At 38.4% G+C, this 25,384-nt stretch overlaps 1 protein-coding gene across 1 annotated transcript in view; it reads left to right on the plus strand.

Annotated features, from left to right (window-relative positions):
• Window positions 1-25,384, plus strand: part of GABBR2 (gamma-aminobutyric acid type B receptor subunit 2) — a 470,545-nt gene that overhangs the window by 241,640 nt on the left and 203,521 nt on the right. The window contains exon 9 of the mRNA XM_030445229.1: window positions 15,704-15,764. Within this exon, the coding sequence (XP_030301089.1) occupies window positions 15,704-15,764 (61 nt within the window). The remainder of the gene's footprint in view (window positions 1-15,703; window positions 15,765-25,384) is intronic.

A 25,384-nucleotide genomic window follows, 5' to 3' on the forward strand; every position in this document is an offset into this window, starting at 1 on the left:
CCTGGATGTGTTGTCATTATAATTTTATAATTAACTGTAAAAGGTCAGTACTGATATAGATGGGGAAAGCCAGCATCCTGTCTGGCCTTCCTCTGTGCAGCCTCTTTGCAGAGAGGGTAGGGAAGATGCCTTTACTGACACAGAATCTCCAGTTTGTCTCACTACTTTTATCTGGCAAGGCAAGACCTTTAAGTGATTCTGATTAAGTGATTCTAATTCCTATACAGTACTTCTAAAATGCACAGTAATTAGCATGCATTTGTACTCACTGATTGCAGAAAATTAACATTAAAAATGCTAAATATTTCTTTAAAACTTGGATGAGTCAAAATTGTCCCAAAACTACTGACAGTGCTCTTGTTGACATTTTAATGTCCTCCTTGTGTCATTCTGGGCAAAGTGAAAACCGCTTTAAGAAACCCTCCAAAACCCCAAAAAGGTTATCAATAGTTATCCCAAAATAATAGTTAAAACATGGAAGCTTGTTCCTACTAATTATGTAGAAAAGCTGTACTAGTAGTGCAGGAAGTTGTTGGCAAATATTGGTTTTACAGTCTATTTGAAAAGCAAAGCCTTACCTGATCTGATTTCACTAAACGGCAAAGATTAAGTACAAGTCTAAAGGTGATATAACTTGCAGACCATCAGTTTTTCAAAGGCCATATGTCCCCATACTGCTAAAAAGGGTGAAAATAAGGAGATAAAAAAAAAAGCAAAACCAAAAAACACAACAAAAGAAAACCCTGCTTAGACACCAGATGGTACTGTTTTCTTCAGCAGAAGGGGTCATAATTCTCTTCAGATTAGCCATCCAGGATATGAAACTAGAAAAGATGATTCATCTTAGAAGTGTCTCATGTTCTTGTTTCAAGTCTGCTGTTCAGTTCTCCCCTCATTTTGTCTTACTGTTCCCTTTTCATTTTTATGAAATCAGCAAAGCCACCATGCTGGACAGAGAGAGGAGCACTGGTGGGAAGTGAGGGTTTAGATTTACTGCTTCCTTGCCACTCAAAAGGTTATTTCTTAGTGTAGAAGTAGTGCCACCCAGCAGCAGTAGTTTTGGGCTAACATCTGAATTACAAATTATCATTATCAGAAGGATATTGAGGTGCTGGAGCAGGTCCAAAGGAGGGCAACCAGGCTGGTGAAGGGACTCGAGCACAGACCCTATGAGGAGAGGCTGAGGGAGCTGGGGCTGTTCAGCCTGGAAAAGAGGAGGCTCAGGGGAAACCTCATCACTCTCTACAACTCCCTGAAAGGAGGGTGTAGCCAGGGGGGGGTTGGGCTCTTTTGCCAGACGACTTTCAACAAGACAAGAGAGCATGGTCTTAAGTTGTGCCAGGGGAAGTTTAGGTTAGATATTAGAAAGAATTTCTTTATGGAGAGGGTGATCAGACATTGGAATGGGCTGCCCAGGGAAGTAGTGGATTCTCTGTCCCTGGAGATATTTAAAAAGAGACTGGATGTGGCACTCAGTGCCATGGTCTGGTAACTGCAGCAGTAGTGGATCAAGGGTTGGACTTGATGATCTCTGAGGTCCCTTCCAACCCAGCCAATTCTATGATTCTATGATTTCCAACTTTTTCTGAAGAGATATTCCACGATAGGCTCTGATTATTTACTTGTTGTATGGTTAGATGCCTTGCTTTTGAAGGTCAGATGCAAGAATCACCTCAAGGTGTTGTGAAATCTGTTAGAAGTGTAGCCAGTAGCCAGCAGAAAGGTGAATGCATATTCCTATAAGAAGTGTCTGTGTGATCTTCCTAATGCATGGTACTTCATGGAGTATGTCTTCATGAAAAACTTTTCATGCATTTATTGCACATCAAAATGAGGAGCCATATTTGACAGAACTTGAAAGTTTTTGCTGGATCTGATGCTTGTTGAAGTTCTGCAGTGGTTGAGGTTGAAATGGGAAAAGGACAACCAAGCCAAGACTTCAGTTCTGTTGAATGTACCTTATTTTCAGGAAATATGCTGTTTTTTTTAAACACTGAGCTACAGTACTTTTTTTCATTTACTTTCTGTTTAGGCCATTGTTTAGAAGAGATAAATAATAGGAAAGAGGAAATGTGACTAAAGAATCATGAGGAGCTTACTATGACAGCACCTTTAGTTCATTACAGGGTGGGCTAAAGTTCTGGAACAATAATGTGTCCCCAATCAGCATCATTCTGAGATAAACTAAATTTGATTGGCTGCATACATTCAGAAATCTTGCTTTAATTTAAAACACACAGAAAAAAAAGTACAATGTTATTACAACTAATAAATATTGGGGAAAAAAAAAAAAAAAACAGGAGTTCTCTAGCATTTGATGTACAGAATTCTTTAAGATAAAACTCCAATGGAAGGTTGTGCATTTGAAGCTTACTTGCTCTTCCAACCATGGATGCCTTAGATATATTTGGAACTGAAAACGGTTCATCTCAAGCTATAATTGGAGGCATTCTTCTAGGAAACTGTGTCTGTTAAAAAGTAAATTTTAGAGAAAAACTCTTTAATGCCAAAATTGCTTAATAGTTTTAGATAATTTTTATGTGCTGGACCACTAGAATATGGTAAGATATTTACAATTATTTCATTAAATAGAAGCAATCAAAATGGAGAATACTTTGTCATTTCCCTACTCTTACCTTATTAGTAATATTCTGTATATTTGTGATGTGTGACATTCTGATTTTTACAGATGTTTTAACTTACACATTTTGAAAAATGGGAATATTTTATATCCACTTGAAAATCATTTTATCTCGGAAGGAAATAAAGAATTATAGTGCTCTACTTCATCTGTAAACTGTATAAATTAAGCACTGGTGAATAAAGACAGCAGCTGGCTTCTGCTATAACTTGAGTGGGAATATGCAGACCCATGTAAAATGCATTTTGTTTGGGCAAAGACATTGCAATGACCTCTGGCAGTCCATATACAAAATCAAAAGTCTCATCCTTCTCACTCAGAGCAGTTAAGAGTTTCTCTTGTTTAGATGTGATGAAGAATATTTAGCCAAGTAGTGTCTTGACTTCTAGGAATGAATCCTAAAGATGTTCAGAGGCTCAGAAAACCTCCAAATTACAGTCTCTTTTAATAAGTGGTGCATGTTCTGGGTAACAATAGTCATCATTTCAATACATTTTGACAACAAAGAAAAGACATGCCATCTGAGGCAGAAATTTGTATTTAATTAGACTTCATTGGTGTCAGTAGAAGCCTTCAGATATATTTCTGTGATACTGTGGATCAAATACAGATTAGAATGACTGGAAACATGAATTTTCTCATCAGAAATCAGCTTTAAATAGGATATCAATAGTCTTTTGGGGTTTGGGTATAAGAAAGTTTTTAATTAGGAGCACCTTTGTCACTGGATGTGCTATTCCCTACATGCACACCGCTGTAAAGGGGTAAAAAAAGTTAGACCTTCAAAATGTAAGAGTTTGAACATTTTGTCTCTCTTCAAGGGTTTGAGCATACCCTGGCAAGAGTGTGAACATTGTGTCTTTGTAGGACAGACTGTATTCTCTCTGGGACATAAATCAGAGAGCACTGGAATTGTTCCTGGCTTCAAGCCACAGAAATTATTGTCAGGGTTGAGTAAGTAAAATTCCTTCTCCTGAATACATTGAGTGAAAAAAAGTCACATCCTCATCAGCAAATGTCTGACCTCTCCGATTCCTATGAAGTCACCCAGCCACAATGCAGAAGGAAGGCTTCTGATGAGAACAAACCAAAACAAAAAACAAGCATAAAACATAGATAAAGCCCTCTTTTTCTCCATGGGCTGCCAATGCAAATTATCTGATGGCTAGTAATAGAAGAGGAGAAATAGGTTTGAAAAAGTGCTGCATAAATTCCTCTACCTATCTTGGACAGTAACACAGCCCAACAGTACCACCTGGTACCCAGAGCTGCACTGAAACTTTATAGTAATTTCCTACAAGTTCCTGCCCAGAGAATAATTTTTATTTCTACTACCCAGAGAAATAGCAATATGGACCTTCCAGGGAAGTTGGTTTGGTTTAATGGCTTCAGAAAACCATCCTAATATAAGATGTATCTTCCTTATTTGACTATTAAAATCTATTGAGAACAAGATAATTTATATGCTAATAAGACTTCCATTATTGCAAGGATTTCTTTCTTGTCCATTAACTACGTACACTTTGATCAGTCAGCGTTAGGACTATCTATAAAATAGCTTTACAAATATTTAATAAATGGGTTTGTGTTATTAGTATTTTTAAAGATAGCTGCAGCTACAAATTAAGATTCCTTTTCCAGCTTAGTATATGAAGATGCAATATGATCTAATTGGAGCAGGAATTGTTTTTGTTAGCTGTTTTGCAACTATTAATTCCTTTTATGAGTGATAGAAAGAGAATAGAATCTCCTTTTAAGTGCTGTATCCTCATTCTAGCTGGCATTCAACGTTGTCAGATCACTGCAATATAGTGAAAAACATCATAAATATTCATTGAATGCCAGTGGCAGAGAAGGGAATACTTTCTTATTCTAATACCATCGTCATTTGCAATAGATGAAATAAAAGGCTTCTCCTTAGTTATTTTTGGGCATTTAAAACACTATAGGAATGCCACGCACTTGGCCAATTAGCATTTATGATTGATGACAAGCCTTAAAAAAATAGAAGTAGCTGATTTTTAAGGGCAGCTGTGAATACAAGGTTTGTCACTATTGTACAGAGCAGTGTGGCTTGTCTGAGTATTAATAAATGAAATTTAGTCCCATTCAATTCACTGTGAGTGTGGTGGCTGAGATAAGGAAAAGGTTACGATACTGGAGATAGCCAGGGAAAATAATGGAATCTGTCGTTTGTCTTCCTTCAGGCTGTTTAGATATTATTGCTGCCTTTCTCCATGTACTCCTCTCTAAGAAGCCAAGCGCCTGATGCTGAAAGGCTTTAATTATGGAAGTGTCAGCATGAGCTTCAAAAAATTCTGCTTATTTAGAACTTGTACTGATGAACCTTTTCTAGGAAAATGAGGAATGCTGCAGTTTTAAACGAAGGTGTCTTTGTTTTCCAGTTAGTTCTCCTTCAAGTATAATGCTCTCTAGACACTGAAGGTCTAATCTCTCAAACACAGATGAAGAAAGCAGCCAAGCTGGTAACAGTTTATATACCACCATCAACCCAGGAGACTTTTGAGCATGACAAAAGCTTCGCTTTCCCTGAGAACAGAAAAGTGGGCAAAGCAAGGGCTGGGCCACTGGACCTGCCATCTTACCCTAAAAGCAGTTCAGCAGGTGACTCCCCAGAACTGTGCTGCAGGACCGACTCCAGCATGAGCTGCCAGCAGCATTCCCAGCAGATTTGCACTGGCATTGGCTTTCTCAGTTTCCAGAGGTGCTGAGCTCTAACAGCAACCAAGCCCAGCTCAGCACCATTCAGGAGTGTGGGGCTGGGGCTGGGCTACTGCTGTTGAAACATTAATTAGGGGGAAAGGAAACCTCACCTTGTATTCAACTGACTGCAGCCCTTCTTGAATAGAAGTTAGGGAAATCAGGCTATATTTGTCTATTATATTCTCAAAAGAGTGCAATTATGATTCAGTCAAAAACTATCTGCTCCTTTAAGGGATAATTTGGCACTGTCAGCTGTCTGAGGCACACACAAATATTGTTTTTCAAAATTCAAGTATCTGAATATTTTCAGTATTTAAAAAATACAGAAAACTGTTTTTGCATTTTGAAAAGAAAAAAAATAAAATTTTCTTTTCAAATAAAATGCTAAAATTCAAAAATTACTTTTGAGTCCTTTTTTGCATGGGAGAAATTTCTGTATAGTTTTAAAAACAGGTATTATTTTTCTTTTAATGCAACTAATTAAAAGCTACACAAATTTCAAAGTTTCTTTATTATTAAATCAGTGAAGTGTGTTATTCTGCCAAAGTATCATAGGACAGCCTTAGTCACTCAATGAGTAGGTGACAAGATACAAACTTTCACTGCACACTTTAATTAGTGATGCCCACATGTAGACATTATTTAAACTATGTGTTAGTAAAACGCATTAAATCTAAGCGTAGAAGTTCAGGATGCCTGTTCTTTGGGCTATGCCCAATGCAGAGGTAGATCTACCTCCTGGGCAAGCCTTTTTGAGAGCATGAGAAATGTAGCAGAAGATGTCTGTCTGGTTTTCACACAGTCCTTTGACTTAGGGTCGTGAGAGAAATGAGTGAAAAAGGCAGAGTAGGTGACCCCAGGCCAGACTGATAGGGATGGGATAATGGATGACAATATCCACTCTTGAATTTATATTATTGAATATTTTACTTTATGCCTCGCACTAAAAGCATGAGTGTTATTGATGCAACTAGTTGATGACACCTATATGAGAGGCACTTTTAAGATAGAAGACAATTAAAATATCAAATAGGAAGTAGTGAAGGATCTTGAGCATCTCAGTAAGAGACACTGAAGGAAATAAAAGTAAAAACTGCAAAAGTATGCACTGAGACAATGCTTTAGCCATACCAATTGCATTTAAAGACAAAGTAGGTGTCTCAGGGTCAGACCCCAGTGACCAAGAATGATTCCTCCCCTGTCTCACTCTCAGGATATTCAGCCCCTGGCTCCATCATGGAGCATGAAGTTGCCTGCACACTTTGTGCAGGAGAGAGGCATTTCAGACTGGGTAGGTGGAAGCCCACCTCCTATAAAATATCAGTTTTTGTGGTGGGAAGGTTACTCAGGTGTTCTTTCCTCTTTCTCTGGTGGCTCACACAATACCGAGTATGCTAAGAGGAGAACTATTATTTCTGTACATAAATATCACTCAAAAAAAGACAGGAAGGAAAAGCTGTTTGGTTCAAATTATATCATGAGCCTAAAAGTAAGTAAATGGCCAAGAATAAGAGGGACCTCAAAGCTAGAGGAAAACTTATGATGACCAGAAGATTCAGGTTCAGAAGGAGACTTCTGATGGGAACAACAGGAATGAAAAACTTCCCATGCTGAGTTTTATAATTCTAAGGAAAAGGACTTAGATATGAACCCAGGTCCTTGCAAATACATTGATGGATAGTTATTTCCTTCCAGTTCTAAATGTACTGATTGATTCTGCCTGCATGCCCCTTGAAGCTAAACCTGAGAGCAGTGTCCTAAAAGTTAATGGAAATGTTTTTAGGTTCTTTTTAGGTCCAGAAACAGTTTAATTGTGTCTGAGCTGAAAAAAAGAATGGACTATAGAAAGCTTGGCAGCCTGGGAATTTGATTGTCCTTCCAGAGTCAAAATGATCATGCTTTTCCTATGCAGATTTAGCAGTTTTGCTAGCTTGGGTGCATCTGAACTAGTCTGCACAACATGGTGTAGCTACCATGTTAGGTATGGGAATGCTGCGGGAAAAGAAGGAGAAGATGTACACTGTTTCTTTGTTAAGAGTGTTTGCATTCTAGATCTGTCTCAAATTTTTAGTCTGACATTGATTTTAAATTAATTTTAGGCACAGTGTGCATTTGAAACAGCAAAGTATTTCACAAATGTTTTTCAGAGTATCCATTAGAGTGGGAAGATAATTAAGTGTCAGTAAGCCTTAACTTTAGTGTTCTGAAAAGGTAGGAGAAGTGATCCCTAAGTAACACCATTATGCTCAGCATTGCTTTATGGAGTCTGAAGAGAGCTATGCTTTTGAGAGCTCTGCTGCCTGCCATCTGGGAAGATGTTATGCCATGTAGGGTCTAGTGGTACATGATGCTGATCACTCACAACTCAGAAAATGAACTGAACCTCTTCCAACATCTTCGGATCTGTTTTCTGAAGACCACGGATACCACTGTCTTTCTTCAGTAAAACTGCTCCATAATATAAATAGAGCAACTTTGAAGTTTCAAGACGGTGCAAATTATCTCTCATTGATTCTCTGCAGGCTGGAACAGCCAGCAAGATTAAAATGGACAATGAAAAGGGCTGAATTTGAGTTTATGAAGAACACATTTGTTAGACTTCCTTTCTGCCTCTTCCAAGCTTGTTCAAATCTCCATGCCCAGCAACACTTACACTCTTCTTTGTAGCTTTTGGTCTGAATTTCACGATGATGAAAGCATCACCTGGAGGGACGCAAGGCTAAAGAAGTAGAAGAGGATGAAACATCTTCTTCATTATCATCAAGCACAACTGTCCTCAAGAGTGCTTTCTGATATGGAAAGCAATATAGGCAATTTCTGAAATTTTAAATGAAAGCAATTGTAAGAGTCCTAGGATTAGAAATAGTTTAGCCTAGGTTTTTAGCCTCAAAGAAATAGTAATTCTGGCACTTGTCAAGAAAAGGCAAAACTACAAGTGGACTAAAATAAAAGGCCATTAGAAGCTCGCTGCATATTTAGATGAAAAAGATTATGGAAATGGAAAACTGGCTGATTTCAGTGACTGTCAGCAAGAAGTATGTATTAGAAAGTCAATGTCCTGGACAATTTCTTTGTACCTTGAGCTGTCTTCAGTGATATAAAACAGAAAGGTTTAAAATCCTCTAAGATTTTAAATGAGACATTTCATGAATATGCTCTTGTGTAAGAGCTCATACTGAGTCAAGAAGGAAAATCAGTGTGTCTGTATTCTAGGCATGGATGGCTGTTTAGCTGATTCCAAATAATCTTTCCTGATTGGCATCAGCTCACATTTCTGCCTGTAGGGGCATTTTCAGAGATAGAATGGCCCTTTAACACTGGGAATGAGTCTCCTATCATAGCCTTTTCTCTAGCCAGTAGCAAGCATCACCCAAAACTGACAGGTATTTATACTTCAAATAGGATTTGTAAAGCTGTCTGCTCTTTGTGCCTTTTTTTTTTTTTTTTCTGCTTTCTCATTAAGGCAGTCTTGAATTAAAGTTATTTACTTAGATAAGTCTGAAAAAAATTAATGATTTCAGCTATTGCATGTAAATAAGGTCAGTGTGCTCTACTTTGGAGACAAAGACCTTGCTAATAGCATATGCTGCCTGCTCCTTAGATAGAAAATAGTAAACAAAGTGATCTCCTGGGTCCAGTGGAGGTGACAGAGCCTGGGCAGTGAGGAGTTCTCAGAGAGTAGGTAGTGGCACTTTCAGTCTTTTGGGTCATCATCAGAACAAATGAAATACAGCCTGTGCAGTTATGCTCTCTGCTGGGATTAATGTAGTTAAGGAAGGAATTACTTTACACCGGCATCTGAAATGGGACTGTTGAAGAGATAGCAAGGCTGCTTAATACAATGTCCTTCAAAGGCTTTATGCCATCTCTTCTGATTCATTCTTCCAAAAACCAAAAAAAAACCCCAAACCAAAAAAAAAAAAAAAAGGGGGGGGGGGGAAGGAAAAAAACATGGTGGTGAAATATAATATGCTGTTTCTACAGATACACAGAGATAGAAACTGAAATCATCAGGGACTCAACTTCAAAAGAACAATTCTCCACATCATCTCAGCAATTCATATTTACTTTTTAATACACACTGAAAAGGGCTTGAGTTTCTAGTCCCGGTGCTTCAGACTATTTTTTCTACTTTTGCCACCCTGAAAGACAGGTTGTTTACATCAATGTTTTTACACATACCTGACAGAGATTCAGTTAAGAGTAAAGGGATTATTTTGCTCGTTCTTCAGAGGCCAGGAATAGATCAGGAAACTGGCTAAATAGTAGTAGTCAGCAATCAGTTACATGTATCACCAGACTTGAAAGTGTTTCTTGCAACCAGTTCCAGTCATTTTAATTTCCGAAGTATTCAGAACAGCTTCCAAAAAAGTTTTTTCGAAAGTATATGTTTCGTTTTAATTTCTTTCTTGACAGGCTTTTAAACCTAAGACTGCTACTGATGACCATGTTTTAGGCTGCCAACAGAGTTTACATGGGCACAGGAAGAAATGGCTTACCTAACAGAAGAGTTCTATTATTGGTTACAAATGATATGGCAAGAAAGGATGACAAAAAAAGAGCATCTATCTGCTCTGCCTTGTACTAATCAGAAGCCTAGCTGAATGTGTAAAAGCATGTTAATGACTGACAAAGCATACAGTTTTCTTCTTTCTTCACATGCAGTGACCAGCAAAAGCAATACGGTTTGATGCATGATTTTCTGGCTAGGAACCTTTTTTTTTCTCACCTTCACCTGCTTATAAAGTGCTGGTACCTTGTCAGGAACATTATTCCCTCAGACGTGCTTTTGTGTGTAAAACAGAGTGCTCAGATGTTCACTAATCATACTTTTGCTTCCTGTGCCAAAACAAATGCTGTAATTGTGCTGTCTCATTTGAGCATAGCTTTGGAAAATTGTGTGCATCTAAATGCTAATCCAATGGAACAGCATAGTCAGGGCTTATCTCATGTCATTGTGCTGGCAAAAGCACACTTTTCTTTTTTTTTTGGAAAGACAAGAGATGACAGAGAACACTGCTGAGATGTAGGGAAGAAATTTCATCCTAAGAAATTCTGTATGTTCCCTATCTCATTCTTCCACTTCCCTGAAAAAAAGTGATGAAATTCTGCCCACAATATGGTCAAGTTCATATAGCAACCAATTAGTTAGAAATAGAGGCACCCTTCTACAAAGCCAGGGCATCTGTGTTTCAGTTACAGATAGCCTTCCATAATAAAGCTGAAAAAGTGGTTTATAGAGTGCAGATGGGCAAAAAAAAGAATACCTTCTCCTATAAAGAAGAGACTGATTTGACTGGAACTCTGTATTTACAAGGGAATTAAGTGGAATCATCTACAAGAAGAACTGGAAGGAGGATCTGGAGAACTTTGGGATGTCAGTCTGACCTTGGTGCTAGGGAAGGTTATGGAGCAGATTGTCCTGAGTGCCATTATGCAGAACATGCAGGACAGCAAAGTGATCAGGCTGAGTCAGCTTAGGTTTATGAAAGGCAGGTCCTGCTGGATGAATCTCATCTCCTTCTTTGTGACAAAGTGCTCCACTTAGTGGGTGAGGAAAAATCTGGGGATGTTGTCTACCTAGACAACTAGGTAGGTTTACTAAAGTAAAGCCTTTGACACTGTTTCCCACAGCGTTCTCCTCAAGCAACTGGCTGCTCATGGCTTGGATGGGTGTACTCTTTGCTGGGTAAAAAAACTGGCTGGCTGGTAAGGACCAAAGAGTTGTGGTGGAGTTCAGTCCAGTTGGTGAGCAGTCACAAGTGGTGTTCCCCAGAGCTCAGTGTTGGGTCTAGTTATGTTTAATATAGTTATCAGTTATCTGGATTAGGGGATCAAGTGCTCTTTTAGTAAGTTTGCAGATGACACCATCTGCATTAGGAGTTTTGAACTGCTTGAGTGGAGGAAGGCTCTGCAGAGGGACCTGGACAGGCTGGATTGATGGACTGAGGCCAGTTGTTTGAGGTTCAACAAGGTCAAGTGCTGGGTCCTGTACTTGGGTCACAACAACCCCAGGCAACCTCTGCGGGCTTGGGGAAGAGTGGCTGGAAAGCTGCCCAGAGGAAAAGGACCTGGATTCCATGTTTCATTCTTCTTTTCCATCACTGTCATGATTTTCTTCTGGGTACTTCTGTTCCATCAATTTATCTTCCTTCATCTCCACTGTCTTTCTCCAAAATCCATGTTTTTGTGCCTGGGAAACTTATTTCTTTGAGAGTATGTTTTTCAAGTATTATTCCTCTGGTGCAGACAGATAGCTTAGAAGCAAGCATTTTTCCTCCTCCTTTCCTATTCCTTTTTTCCTGCTGTTTTTCGTCTGCTCTGTCATAGCTAGAACACAAGCATTTGTTTAGATGAGAATGATGGTATTGCTTCATTAAGAAAATGTTAGCAGAGACCAGATTTTTCAGCTGTGCTTCACACCTGCTCTTTGAGCTACTCTGCTGCTGCTCTCCAGACACCAATGTTCAGTAACCCAAATCTTTTAGAAAATGTCATGAGAGAAAACAGTCATGGAAAAAAATCCCCTTGGATCATAAATATTTCAAATTTAAATCTTCAATCTTGAAAATCTTGACAGAAACACCTTTTCTCAAAATAGTCTCAAGGCTTGAAATGCAGCAGTCGCTGATTCTGATTTGAAAAAATGTTCTAGAAACATTTTATCCACAGCGGATATAAGATCACAGGTTTATAGAATCAAAGAATCATCTGGGTTGGAAAGGACCTCTGAGATCATCAAGTCCAACCCTTCATCCACTACCGCTGTGGTTACCAGACCATGGCACTGAGTGCCACATCCAGTCTCTTTTTAAATATCTCCAGGGACGGAGAATCCACTACTTCCCTGGGCAGCCCATTCCAATACTTGGTCACCCTCTTGGTAAAGAAATTCTTCCTAAAATGGAGCTTTGTTGATTTCATGGAGCATTTTATTTTTTGTCACCCTCTTCCTTCTGCTCTCCTTTCACTGTTCCAAAGGTGACAACTACTTCTTTATCCAGCAGTGAGGATGACAGCTTTCTTGCTGTCTCCCTAGCATCCTCTCTTGCACCATGCTTACATCTCTTGTGCTCAGCTCCTCATCTCCATCTAGAGTGGTGCCACTGGGCTGAAACCAGAAGAGTTGTCCCCACCATCAAACCCCAGCTGGAAGCTTGCTCTTTTGTTTCACAAGTGAGTTTAGACTTGCAGAGCTTGCTGGGTTGCTCTCAGCTCTGGGATTTGATAGACTACACCAAATTCCCTTTATCTAAAAGCACTGCTGTCACAGACATGATGTTTGGCAGGAGCTAACAGGTTATGAATTGCAGCTTGTAGCTTTTTACTGCTTAGAAGTTGTGGAGCCATGACCCACAGAATGCCAGCTTGCTGTTATGTTCTTGTCAGGAAAGGCATGGCTGTGACTAAGGAGTCTTGTATGAGTAAATTGAGCACATGTAACATGTGAGTAGCAAGCTGTGGGGACTGCCTGGTAACACAGAAAGGCTTCTGAAAGGAGATAGGACTGATTTAGGGTGTCTCACCCCCTCCCATGCAGCTCTTTCTGATAGCACTTGCATCTTTCCAGGGCTCCTTTGTGTTGGCTCTGAGGCTGGCACCGGAAAACACTTCAGAAACAGCATTTCCCGGACTTGCCAAAATATTACAAAATGAAACAAAACCACTGAATATATTTTGCTGATTTAATAGGCAATGAAAGCTCACATAGAGACCTAATGAGTGCTGAGCTAGCAGCAGGTAGGTGTAGGACAGATGTAGGAGCAACATGGGAGGGAAATACCTGCCCCTTGGGTGTTAGCAAGCTCTTATGTTTCCTGCCCTGTGGTGCTTCACCCTCCTTGACTCTTAGTTTTATTTGACTTAGTCTGATAGGGACAATACAGAATCACAAATACACCTTAATTTCAGCACATCGTGGAACTTAAAGGGAAAGTTTTAATTCTTCTTTGGCAAAAATGAGCTGGTTTAAATTAAAATTATAACTTCAGTCACCTTAGTTATCCCACTGCTTTTCAGGTATTTCTGCGTGCATTTATTTATATGGTTTACTTTATAGTAAATATATAGTTCAAGAACCCCAAAATTGACTGAGATAGCCTTTTTGGTTTTTTGTTTGGTTGGTTTTTGGTTTTTTGTTTTTAAATACAGTTACTTTTGGATCTGCTTTGACTGTGTAGGCAAAGTAAGTGCAGATCTGATTGAAGTTTTGATGCCTGAGTATTAACTGCGTACTCTCACTGTCATGGATTGCACTGGAGAGTCCTGCTTTGAAGCTTCTTGTTGACATGGGTTTTGTTGATTTTACTTTTGAAAACAGATTCTTTTGCTGGGATACCCATGGGATAAGGAGCCAATTATAATTTCTCCAAATTGCATTTTTTTTCCTCTTAATATCTGTATGTGTAACATACAAACTTCATAATTTGCAAACAATACCTGAGGCAATGGCAGAACTCATTAAATAGTGTCTAGAAATTGTTACTCTTTTTAATAGCACATTTTACTTTTCAGCATTTTGCCAGTCAGCTTTAATGAAAATAAACCACTGTGATTGAGTAATTTTGCAGATAAGAAGGACATTGATCCATAACTTTTATAAGCATTATCCATACCTTTATTTGTCTAGTGCTTAGATCAGTATAATCCACATAATCTTAGCAGCGGGAAGTTGATAAAAACAAATACTTCCAAAACTGTAACTCTATTTGTATTGTTTAAATCAATTTTTTTTACATTTATTAAGAAGATTCAGATCTGATTTATGTTTTTTAGATAGTGTCAGAACATGTCAATGAAAATGTATGTATTTATCTTTAGTCGAGAAATGCTTATGGTGTACTTTTGTCCTACTGAATGATGAAAATGTGGATGATTTTATAAGAAGCAATGATAATATTGCAAGCCAGTTGCTCTTGGAATAGAAAATTTCATGAGCTGGTATATTATACTATCAATAATAGATGACAATCTTAGATGACTGTCTTCATAGATGATAGCAGTGATTCTTACTGTATGCTTATCTGTAAGTAGCACTTTAGTAGACTACAATTTACAATCCTATTATCTTGTAATAAAAGAATAAGACAATAAGAAATTAAAGTAAAAGGCTGTAAATTTAAAGTCAAATGAAAAAAGTAATTTTTCCACACAGGGAAAAAAGTAACTATAGGAATCTCTGACACAGGTCACAGAACCAAGAATTTAGCAAGTTTAAGACTGGATTGACCAGTCTTATTTATCTGCAAGAAGTGACACTTGCACAACCTCTCTACAAGTCCTTAATACTTTCTATTATATTTTACTTAAAACAAGGAGCCAGTTAACTTAAAACAAGAAGCCAAATGGATTTTGATGTATTTCCAGCAAATGAAGAGATATTAAATATTACTTCTCCAAACCTGAGGAGCTCCTGATGCCTTGAGATCACTCCCTTAGTGACCAGAAGGGGTTATTTATTGTAGCCTTACATGCTTGTAATTTGATTTCTCTTTTCCTGATGTCTGTGAAAGTAAAGATTAATGGCTATCATAATAAACCAGAGGAGGCAGTAAAACAGCAATCTGAATTGGCAGCACTCAGCACTCCATTGTGGGTTCAAAACATTAAAAATACTTAGCATAAATGAATGAAAACCCCTTTTTCGTACTTAATAATGAAATATAGCTCCAGTAAGCAAGAAATTTAAAAAGAACTTTTCCTAATTTAAATCAGAAAGATGGGATGAAAGGTGGGAGTAATTTGCCAGAGTAATGTGAGATGTTTTCATCAGTACATGAACATTATTTTGAAGAATGGCAATGAGTAGCACCAAAAAAGAGTAATACTGACTTAAAGGCATTACATTTAAAAAGAATAATAGGTTGATGTAGTATAAACCCAAGATACAATAGCTACACATATCCATAATCATTGATATAAGTAGACAATAGGGCCATTTGGAAAGTATACAGTAGATGAAATGGAGAAGGGTTTTCTTGTGTGGTCTTTGGCAGCTATTACATATCCTTAATAAAAACAGAGACACAGTGAAAATAAATTGTTTGCATATCTATCATCTGAGATTCAGTAATTTACCAGCTTCGTTGTACCTCAATTTCCATCCCTGAAAAGTGGGCAGTAACACTGGTGAGCATTCTAAGACAATTTGAAATCTGTGGAAGAGAGCTTTGAGGGGGTGTTACTGAGCTGTTTTAGCATTGGTTGAATCTGCTACCTTCAAAGTTTATACCTTGCTTGGGTAATTTTAATGGTGAATGGAAAATGATTGCTGTGCTAATGAAACTACATTGGGAGAGATTTACAAAACTTCTGAGATATTTATTTGTTTTTATTTAGGGTCAAGTTGTCTTCAGAAATGGAGAGAGGATGGGAACCATCAAATTTACACAGTTCCAAGGTAGGTTGCAAACTATTTAATTTTCTTTAATTATTTATGCCATTTCAAACTTGTGTACCACTTGCATTGCTTTTAGCACATTTTGAACATGTACATTTATTTTGAAAAGATACTTCTTGAAAGATGCAGGAAGGTGCTTAGTAAGTTTTGCAACCTGCTTAATACACTGTGGTTTGAACCCTGAGTGATCTGAGGTATTCCCAGGTATTTCCAAGAATTTTTCTAGAATAAAATCCACATATTTGTGGAAACTACTGATTTATAAAAACCAACAGCTGTTGGAAAACTCTACTGGTCAGCTAAGCATCCACTTTTTAGTACAATTGTTTCTGAAAACTTTATTAAAAGAGGAATTTAGACATGATTTTTTGCTGTTAAGTTCCTTCAAGTCATTGTTTGTGCTCCCTGAAGAATAATTTCTGACACTGTGCAACTGCTTGGCAAAAATCACTTCAGGAGTCAGTCCCTCGGTGTGGAGAGGATGAAAACCACTGACCCCAAACGCTGGAGACAACACATTCCACAATGAGACTTGCCAAGCCTGCTGCATCCTCTCAGCCTGGGCTGCTCCTGCAGGGAATGCTCTGAGAATGGTCAGGGTGAGGATTTCTGAGGGGTCATTTGCAGCTGGGACGAGGCACTGGATTGGGAGAGTTTTCCGCAGAAGTGGTGATTCCTAAGAGACGTGTTGGAGATTTTTTTCGACAGTTTGTAGAATGCGATTCATGTTTTTGTTCCTAGGCTGAGATAAAACTGGACATGCTTGCATTTCATAGAATCATAGAATTGACTGGGTTGGAAGGGACCTCAGAGATCATCAAGTCCAACCCTTGATCCACTACTGCTGCAGTTCCCAGACCATGGCACTGAGTGCCACATCCAGTCTCTTTTTAAATATCTCCAGGGATGGAGAATCCACTACTTCCCTGGGCAGCCCATTCCAATGCCTGATCACCCTCTCCATAAAGAAATTCTTTCTAATATCCAACCTAAACCTCCCCTGGCACAACTTAAGACCCTGCCCTCTTGTTTTGTTGAAAGTCGTCTGGCAAAAGAGACCAACCCCCCCCTGGCTACACCCTCCTTTCAGGGAGTTGTAGAGAGCAATGAGGTCTCCCCTGAGCCTTCTCTTCTTTAGGCTGAACAGCCCCAGCTCCCTCAGCCTCTCCTCATGGGGTCTGTGCTCGAGTCCCTTCACCAGCCTGGTTGCCCTCCTTTGGACCTGCTCCAGCACCTCAATCTCCTTCCTAAACTGAGGGGCCCAGAACTGGACACAGGACTCGACGTGTGGCCTCACCAGGGCTGAGTACAGGGGCAGAATCACTTCCCTGGACCTGCTGGCGATGCTGTTCCTGATACAGGCCTGATACCATTTGGATGGTCTTGTGAGATTAGTAGTGAGAAAGCTGGCAAACTGTTAGTGAGAGAGCATGAGAAAGAAGGCTGCACTCCCTTTGGCTGCAGGGGTTCAGTTTAAACATAGTCCTGCTGACCAAGCTACAGAGGCTTCTCTCTTAAAAAGAAATTGCCTGCTCTATGGGCATTATTATTAATGAACAGCAATGCTGTGGTGGGGATCTGTTACCCATCCTAATTTACTGAAGCGATCTTTGGTCTTGCTCTTGCCTTCATAAGTATAACTGATGCTATTAACTCGTATTCTCTGAAGAGTCCACTAAAACTTTGCAGATGTCATGTCATGAGAATAGGATTTAGAAATTCTCCCTCAACACTAGTGATAAATATTGATTGCTTATTGTTTATGCTGCTGTTCATTCTCCTTCACATACTTCCCCCCCCCTCCCTTGTTTCATAGTAGCATTGTTTACAGTCACATGAAAGAATAATGAGAAAACACTATAAAAGGGATTTTACAAGAGGTATTTATTCCTCGGAATTCTGAAGGAGCTCTTATGTGTCACACCTAAGGCAGCTGTGTGTACCCTTCTAGAACATCTGAGAGAGGAGGAAATTTGGCACATTCCCTCTGAGCATTAAGGATGTGATTTGGGATCATGGGGAGGTGCAACAAGTATCTTCTGAACTAATTTGGAGGAGGGATACAAGTCCAGAATAGCTGATTTTATATCTATTTTTATTTCCAACCATTGAAATTGAGTTTCTTTATAATGCTTCAGTTTCACATCAGATGCTATTTAATACCTATGGTCTTATCATCAGTTGAAGTACTGCTTGGTCAATGAGAACATTTTATAATTACTTGCAATTAGAGAATTGAATTTCAGAACCAATTCAGGCACATACTCCGAATTTTGATCACCAACCAAAGGTTTCCAGTTTGCCTACAGGAAAAAATACCTGTGGAGAAAAAAATCCTGTGGAGGAGAGGATCTGTATTAATTCTCATACAAGCAGTAGTCTGTCAGCACATTTGAAGCCTGATCTTTTGTTTTGTGTCTTCCTAATTTTGGAAATTTAAAAATTGGCGAAAAAATAGATGAAAAATTCAAATAAGGAGCAGTACAATATAACAGAGATGAAAGTCATTCTACTTAAAGTAGTCTATCTTTTTTAACTATAAATGATATTCTAAGCATTAACAATTTTTTTCTGTTATTCTTTCATTGGTATTGTTATTATAAAAGGTTTTTATATTCAATATTGCGGTATAAATGTAGAAATTATTAATTTGTTTAAAAGAATTCTACATTGGTCAGGAAGCTTTCTGAAACATTCACATTAACTTTTAATAAATCTTGGGCGATTGGGGAAGTTCCTAATAATGGAAAGAAGTTAATTAAATCCAGTAATTAAAATGGTAAATGGGCTTTCTCCTTGTAGTTATTGCTGTTAGGTGCTATCAAGCCCAAGACAGATATGCAACACAAGTGTTTTGGTTTGGGTTGGGATTTTTTTTTAGAATATAGTACAAATCAATTATTCCTAGAAAAAAAGCATTGTAATTATAACATGCTGGTTATAATTATGCTGATATTGTAATTATCAGCATAGCATATATTAAATGTATTAGTAGGCTGTGATCTGAACATAATAATTGGGGATCATAAGCTTTAGTGTTTTCTACCTGAAGAGCCATTTCTTCATTTACACAGGTTTATAGTTTTGTTAATAATTTGAATCAAAATGCACAGTTATTGCAAATAGTTCAGTGATGGAAAAAGAACCAGGTGAATAGGTAATCATATATCAGAAGTATGATTTCTTGGCCAAAAGCTCTGTTCCTCATTTGGTAGGGTAGGAAATCAGCTGGGTAGGCTCAGGAGCTTCATTTTCTGTTCCTTGCTGGAAACTTTGGTGCTAATGAGACTACATGCAAACGTTTTGGCTATGGTAAAAGCAAACAGCCATGTCTGCCAGAGTCAAAGGAAAACAAGCCTGTGAGGGTTGAGAGGGAAACTAGAGTATGCCTGACACGCTGTGATGAAATTTTGAATGGCTGGTTTAATACTGCATCTAGATACAGTTTTTCCCAAGCTCATGCTGGTCATGTCTCTTTTTCAGCTTCTGTGCAGCCCGTTAGTTTTGCAAGTGGTCAAACAGATGGTGCCAGAGATAGCTGTGACCGAACTATTTACTGCTTTATAGATCATGAATACCAGCCAGGAATGATTTAGTATGCAGCAGAGGACACAAAGCACATGTAACAGCATTTTCTTGCCCTACCTTACTGGCAAATAAAGAGCAGTCTGTCAGTCTAGCTCAAAAATCCAAGTGATGTTTGAAGCTGGCATCCTTCCAAATGACTGCCAGTTTTTCCATGGGTGCAATTAGAGGACTGTTCTCATTTTCAGACACGTAGTTGAGGTCGATGGCCAAAATCTTTTGGCTCCTGAGAGCTGAAAGAGGTTCCTGGCAACTCTTGTGTGCACATCAAGGCAAAGGGAGGGTAGCAACAAAACTGAGATTGTAGATTGCTGTGTTACAGGAGGCTGCAGAAACAAATAGCTACCTGTCCTTCAAAGCGTTTCACTTTGGCAGATCTTTTCTGATTTATCTGTCTGGAGTCTAAAAGGCACCTTGCTTTCAGTCATATTCCTATTTCTGTCAGGCATTAGAGAAAACCTAAGGGACTTCCGCAGTGGAATAGATTCAAAAGGAAAATTAAAGCTGAATTGTAAACAAATACCATTGACATAAGTCATGCTCCTTGTAGATAGGAGCAAAAGTCTGTGGTACTGTATATAGAGAAAACATGAAGAAAATGGATGGTCCCCTGCTGTGTCATTCTGGGGGGAATTTAAGAGTTTCAGCTACTTTAGTCAAGTAACATGATGCAGCATTTATTAGCATTGAAGGCTGGTCTTCAACAAGCAAGAGGGAGAACATGGCTTTTCAAGTGTAACACTGTTGGTCTTCTTACAAATGCCTTATTGAATTTCTGCAGCAGAAGCCCCAGATACTCCTCTCTTATTTTTTATCGATGGAAACAGACAAACACATGCCTACTCTACAGTCAAGAGCAAGGTAAACAATAATCCAGGGTTGTTTTTCTGGTGTCTCAGTTCATCCACTTAGTTCTGACTTGTTTGCTGTCATCAGCTGCTTCAATGAAGGAGCAATTCTTCAGAATCACCTGTGTCTTGTTCTCTAGGGGCATAAGTCCAACCCTGGAAATTTTTTTTTCTATTATTCTAAATACAGTCCAGCAGACTCTTTACTTTTGATTCTACTTCCCTTGGAGTTCATATAAACAATGTGGCTAACTGCCTTTGAATTTTATTTTATTTTTTATTTAGCATCCATCCAGTATATATCCCAGAGAACCAGTTCATGGATTTTCTTTCTGTGATAATGCTGGAGTAATATAATCCAGGAAATATTTAGTGACATCTCTGAAAATTCAATTTTTAAATATCATATATCTGGAATGTGTTGTTAAATATCCAGAGCCAGTGTATTCTGATTTCTCTGCTTCTACAGCATATTTACAAAGTGAGAATAAAATCTCCTTCAAAATACCATGCTTTTTTAGAGTTTGAGGAGTACCTTGAATAGCCACTAGTGCCACTTCCCTCTCTTGTTGGCAGTGATGTTTTAACAGTTTGATGGCAGCATCTGTATGAAATTACAGGGTGTTCAGAAAATTGATTTCGAGTTCCATTTCAGTGAAAAGAATGATTTCTTCATACAGAGAAATCCACCAAGTAGAGTTCTGAAAGGGTGTGCCCTGAATGTGGAGTCACTGAATATTGTCATTGCTGATTAAAAAGATGTAGTAGAATGGGTAATTATCAAATGTAACAATGGTCTCTGAGGGAGCCAGCAAGCTCAAGGGGAATAGACAAAGATTGAGAAAGATATTAAAAACTGGAGAAGTAATCAGGAAAAACAAGAATGCAGTTTATTTAGGTCAAATGCCTAGTGCTACTTTGGGAATAAAGTGCTACACAGATAGAAAATGGGGAACAAGTCATTAGGCCATAGTTACACATGGCTAGGGTTACAGTGGGTCCCAGGCTGAACATAAACAAGCAAAAAACCATGAAAAGGTAAAAACCCCAAAATTCTCTGCTGGCATGAATAAATAATAGTATTCTTTTAATCTATCCACTGCCAAAATGCTACAGCTAACTACTGTGTCTAGTGCTTATTTGAAGAAAGTGTGTAAAGATGACAAAGGGCTGAAAATGGACCTCATTAGGAGAAGGAAGACATTCAGAAAGGAGAAGATGAAATCCATTAGAGAAGATGAAATACATGATGATTGCCACTAAAATACTTGCTTGTCCTGCTCTCATTGGCTAGATGAAGTAAAGGCTTTAAAAAGTAACAGTGCAGATTTAAGACCAAAATTAGGAAACCCTCTCTAATGAAAATTATATTTAAACTCTGAAAGGTGCATAAAACCTCTGAAAGTTTTGAAGTTAAACAGCCCTCTGGAGTGGTGTATTTACTGTGTCTTTTCCCTGAAAAAAACATGAGACTTTTATTACATCTTGAGGTCCCTGCTAGGTCAGCTGTATCCAGTGATGAACTATTGCCCTCTGTATTGTAGGTTATGTGATTCTGACACTACTTACAAGAATCTGTCCACTGTATGCTACTAATGCCACTTGTTATATTTCTTTGAATTGTTTCTAGTAAGAGACTTAAGCATGAAAACTTAGAGTGATAGTGAGGTCATTTGGAGGAGTAGTTATAGATTTAGTTCCTCTTCTAACACCAGTTTTGTGGGTTTGGTTGTTTTTTTCCTTTAAATTCAATGTGTTAATTGAAGTAATTTTGGGGTCCTGGATTCCTCATCTGTGTAAGGATCATAACTACTAATGAGTTACTGTGTCAGACCCTCAGACCCTCTGTCTGCTGGTCTGTCAGTCTTGATTTTTTTCCTATGTTGTACAAGATTTTTAGGAGGACAAATAGTGAAAGTCATTATCCAGAGATATGTATATCATGGTTATAAATAGAATGAGGTTAAAATTACAGTTCTCCTCAGGCAGAAAGTGAATTAAACCTGGGATTCCCAAAGTATATGATAACTCCACTAATAATTTATATCTAAATAGCTACTACCTCCCCTACTGATTATGTGCTTTAAAGTAGAAACTCCCCATCAGTTCTTGATAGAAAGAGGTGATTTTTCCTCCCGCAACACACATGTATATTAAAAAACCCACACTGCTAATTAAGAAATCTATCAAGATTTCTTGATTTTGGAACTTGGAAACTTTTCCCTTGTTTGTATATCAAGCAGTGGGATTTGGAGTGCAGAAGTTTTGGTAGCTGAGATGTTGGTGTTTCGGTGCCTAATGCTGCAACACCTGATTCTGTTTGGATCTGACCATAATTAGTTGTATGTCTTGTGCAGGAAGAATTGAAGTATTGGGTCAGGTGATAAATTGCCCAGCTCAGCATCAGCCTGATAATGGGTACTGAGCATATGTCACTTACTGGTATGTGTATTGGACTGTGCATGTATGGAACTGTTTTTTTCTCTATTATAGAATCTCAGTGCTCAAAAGCAAGCATTTTCATTACTTTTAGACCTGGAGGGTGGAGGTTGTACTTGGTTTAACAATTGTATGTGGATTTAGTCTTTAGCAATTTATTATATCTTTCATGGATACATTTAAACGTTTGGCCTTCAATACATTCAGTGACAGAGTTGAAAAAAAATAATTATACATATAATGACTTAAGCCCTTCCATCTGTTTGCTTTTATTATCAAAACCAGCTATCTCTCAATTTAATTTGGCATATCCTGCTTCTTGTAGTGTGAGAAGCAGTAAATAATTCTTACTTTCTTTGTCTCATTCCTGTTTTACAGATCTCTCCTCTCAATGACTCTTAGAAATTCAAGTCCTTGTTGTCCATTTAGTTTTTTCATCTAAAAGCTGTTCTATATTTCTAATCCACTACCTCTTCTGATACTCTTATTCCCTGTTTTGCAAGATTCTGAGAGCCATGTGTAGCACTGAAACATCCACCTCCATACATCACACCACTGAATGACATCTCCATGTTATTTTAACTGCATTCCCAGTATTCTGTTCTACTACATTTAGGCCTCTTATCCTCTCACCAGTGAGCACATCACTAATATTTTTGAAGAACTTGCCAGAGGAAGTCTAAGGTCTCACTTTGGATGCTTTTATTTAATTAGTACCAATCACTCTGCATACCTGATACTGTTTTTCTCTTATGCTACTCTGTACCTTACTAGCACTATCACCTGTCATTTTATTATTGTCTCAGACTCCTTCATACCAGTCCCTCTGTCAGATAAAAACATAAAGGAAACTGTATTTTTGTGTCTGTTCCTATCTGTTTTCTCCTTTTATTGTCAAATTATTTTGAACACATTTCCTGTTCAATATATATTTTTTTTTTAATTTTTTCACCCATACCTACTAGCAGTGATGTTTTTCCCTGAGTTATTCCTTTTGTGTTCTGATGTATTGGTATTACTTAATAATCATTGCGATTTTTGTTTCTTGTTTTGTTTTTATAAATCAACGTGGAATATTGTACTGAGATTCAGGTACCTAAGTTGTACAGGTGCACTTTCCAACTGGAGAAAGGACGAGTAAAAGCTAGAGAAATTTGGGGGTGCCTTAGGGCATTACTTATAAAGAGAAACTAAAGGGTTTAAGCGTGTGGAGTTTCTGGAGTCACCTGTACATTTGGAACAAGCAGTATATTGTGGCTACAAGCCACAAGGCTTGGTTGTCATGGCAGCTTTTATTGTTTTACCTGCTCCAGCTTTAAAGTGCTGAACTGGGGTGCTGCTGGCAGTGTAGCAACAGTAACACGGAGCAGATGGGGAAACTGGGAATCTGCCAAGGAGCAGAGTGAGCATTTTGGTGGGTAACCTTTCCTTTGGGAGCCCAGCTATAGGAGACAACAGCTTTGCAGCTCTCAGCATCCTCGCCAGCTAGTTTAAGTCTAGCTGGGTCTTCCTGTGCCACCCAAAGCTGCAATAAGCAAGAGAGAGGCATGAAGAGATGGATTCATTTTTTTCCCCCAGGCTTGAGAGGCAGGCACCTGCCAGGAGCACAGGAGACCTACTTATCGCTTTATGTCTGTGCCTGTGCTTTGTAGAGCACTTGATCCCTTGAGAGGTGGTTTGCACTGTGTGAATAATTATTACTGGGGCAAGCACACACAATATAGGAATAGCTGTATTTTTATAAGATGTTACTCCAGGTCATCCTGCCTGCCTCGAGGTGCAAAGTGTTTCATAGGAACTGATAGGTCTCTTTTACTATATTGCACAAAAGTGTCTTAGGGCCTAAATACCAAGAAAATGGACTAAGTTTCAATAGTAACAGCAAAAGAAAAAAATAAAGTTGAAAGCAATAGAAGATAATTATCCAGTAATTTATCTCTCCAAAAGTTTGAAGTACCCAGCTCCAGAATCAATGCTGTCTGAGAAAGATCTGAAAGAATTATCACCTATCTTTTCCAGAGCCCTCTGACTTTTACTACAACTCAAAAAATATTTTTTTTTATTTTGCAATCTATATTCAGAATCCTACCTCTACTTGAATTAACTCATTTGGATGTTGCATTTCAGATCATGTACAAAGCTGTCCCACCTTTTCAGCACCCAGTTCTCTTTGTCTTGTGAAGTGAGGCAGAGTCTCTCCCAAGGATGTGGTGTTGGCCTGACCTGCTGCTCTCTGCAAAACTGTGAGCTGGCAAGGCTTTCCCCTCAGCATTTTGGAGAGATGCTTTTTTTCTTCAAGGAGCTGTAGTACATTTTCCACAGGGGAATAAAGAGCTAGAACACTTACAAGAAATGCACCAGATTCTGATACATACATTACGGGAAAGTATTTTGTTATTTAGTAGAGAATGTGGTCTATTGCAATCTCATGCCTGACCTGTAGTTCAAATACTTCTACAAGAGATAAAAACCTGTGAAATAGGACACCTTTAATTCTTAATGAGTGGAAGTGAAGAACATGAAGTGTATTTAGGTCACTAAAAGGACACAGATTTCTTACTTGGTATTAGAACATTCAAACAGACAAAAATGGAATATTGTTTAGTAGTCTACTATACCAACATGTAAAGGTTTCTGTAGCTGTAGGCTAGAGAAACTGAGAGATGATTATAACACCTGACAAATCTTTAAATCAATGAAATTTTATAGCGAAGTTTATTTGACAAAAACTTCTTTCAGGTAACTACT

Source organism: Calypte anna, chromosome 2 (assembly GCF_003957555.1).
Source record: "Calypte anna isolate BGI_N300 chromosome 2, bCalAnn1_v1.p, whole genome shotgun sequence".
Lineage (NCBI taxonomy): Eukaryota > Metazoa > Chordata > Aves > Apodiformes > Trochilidae > Calypte > Calypte anna.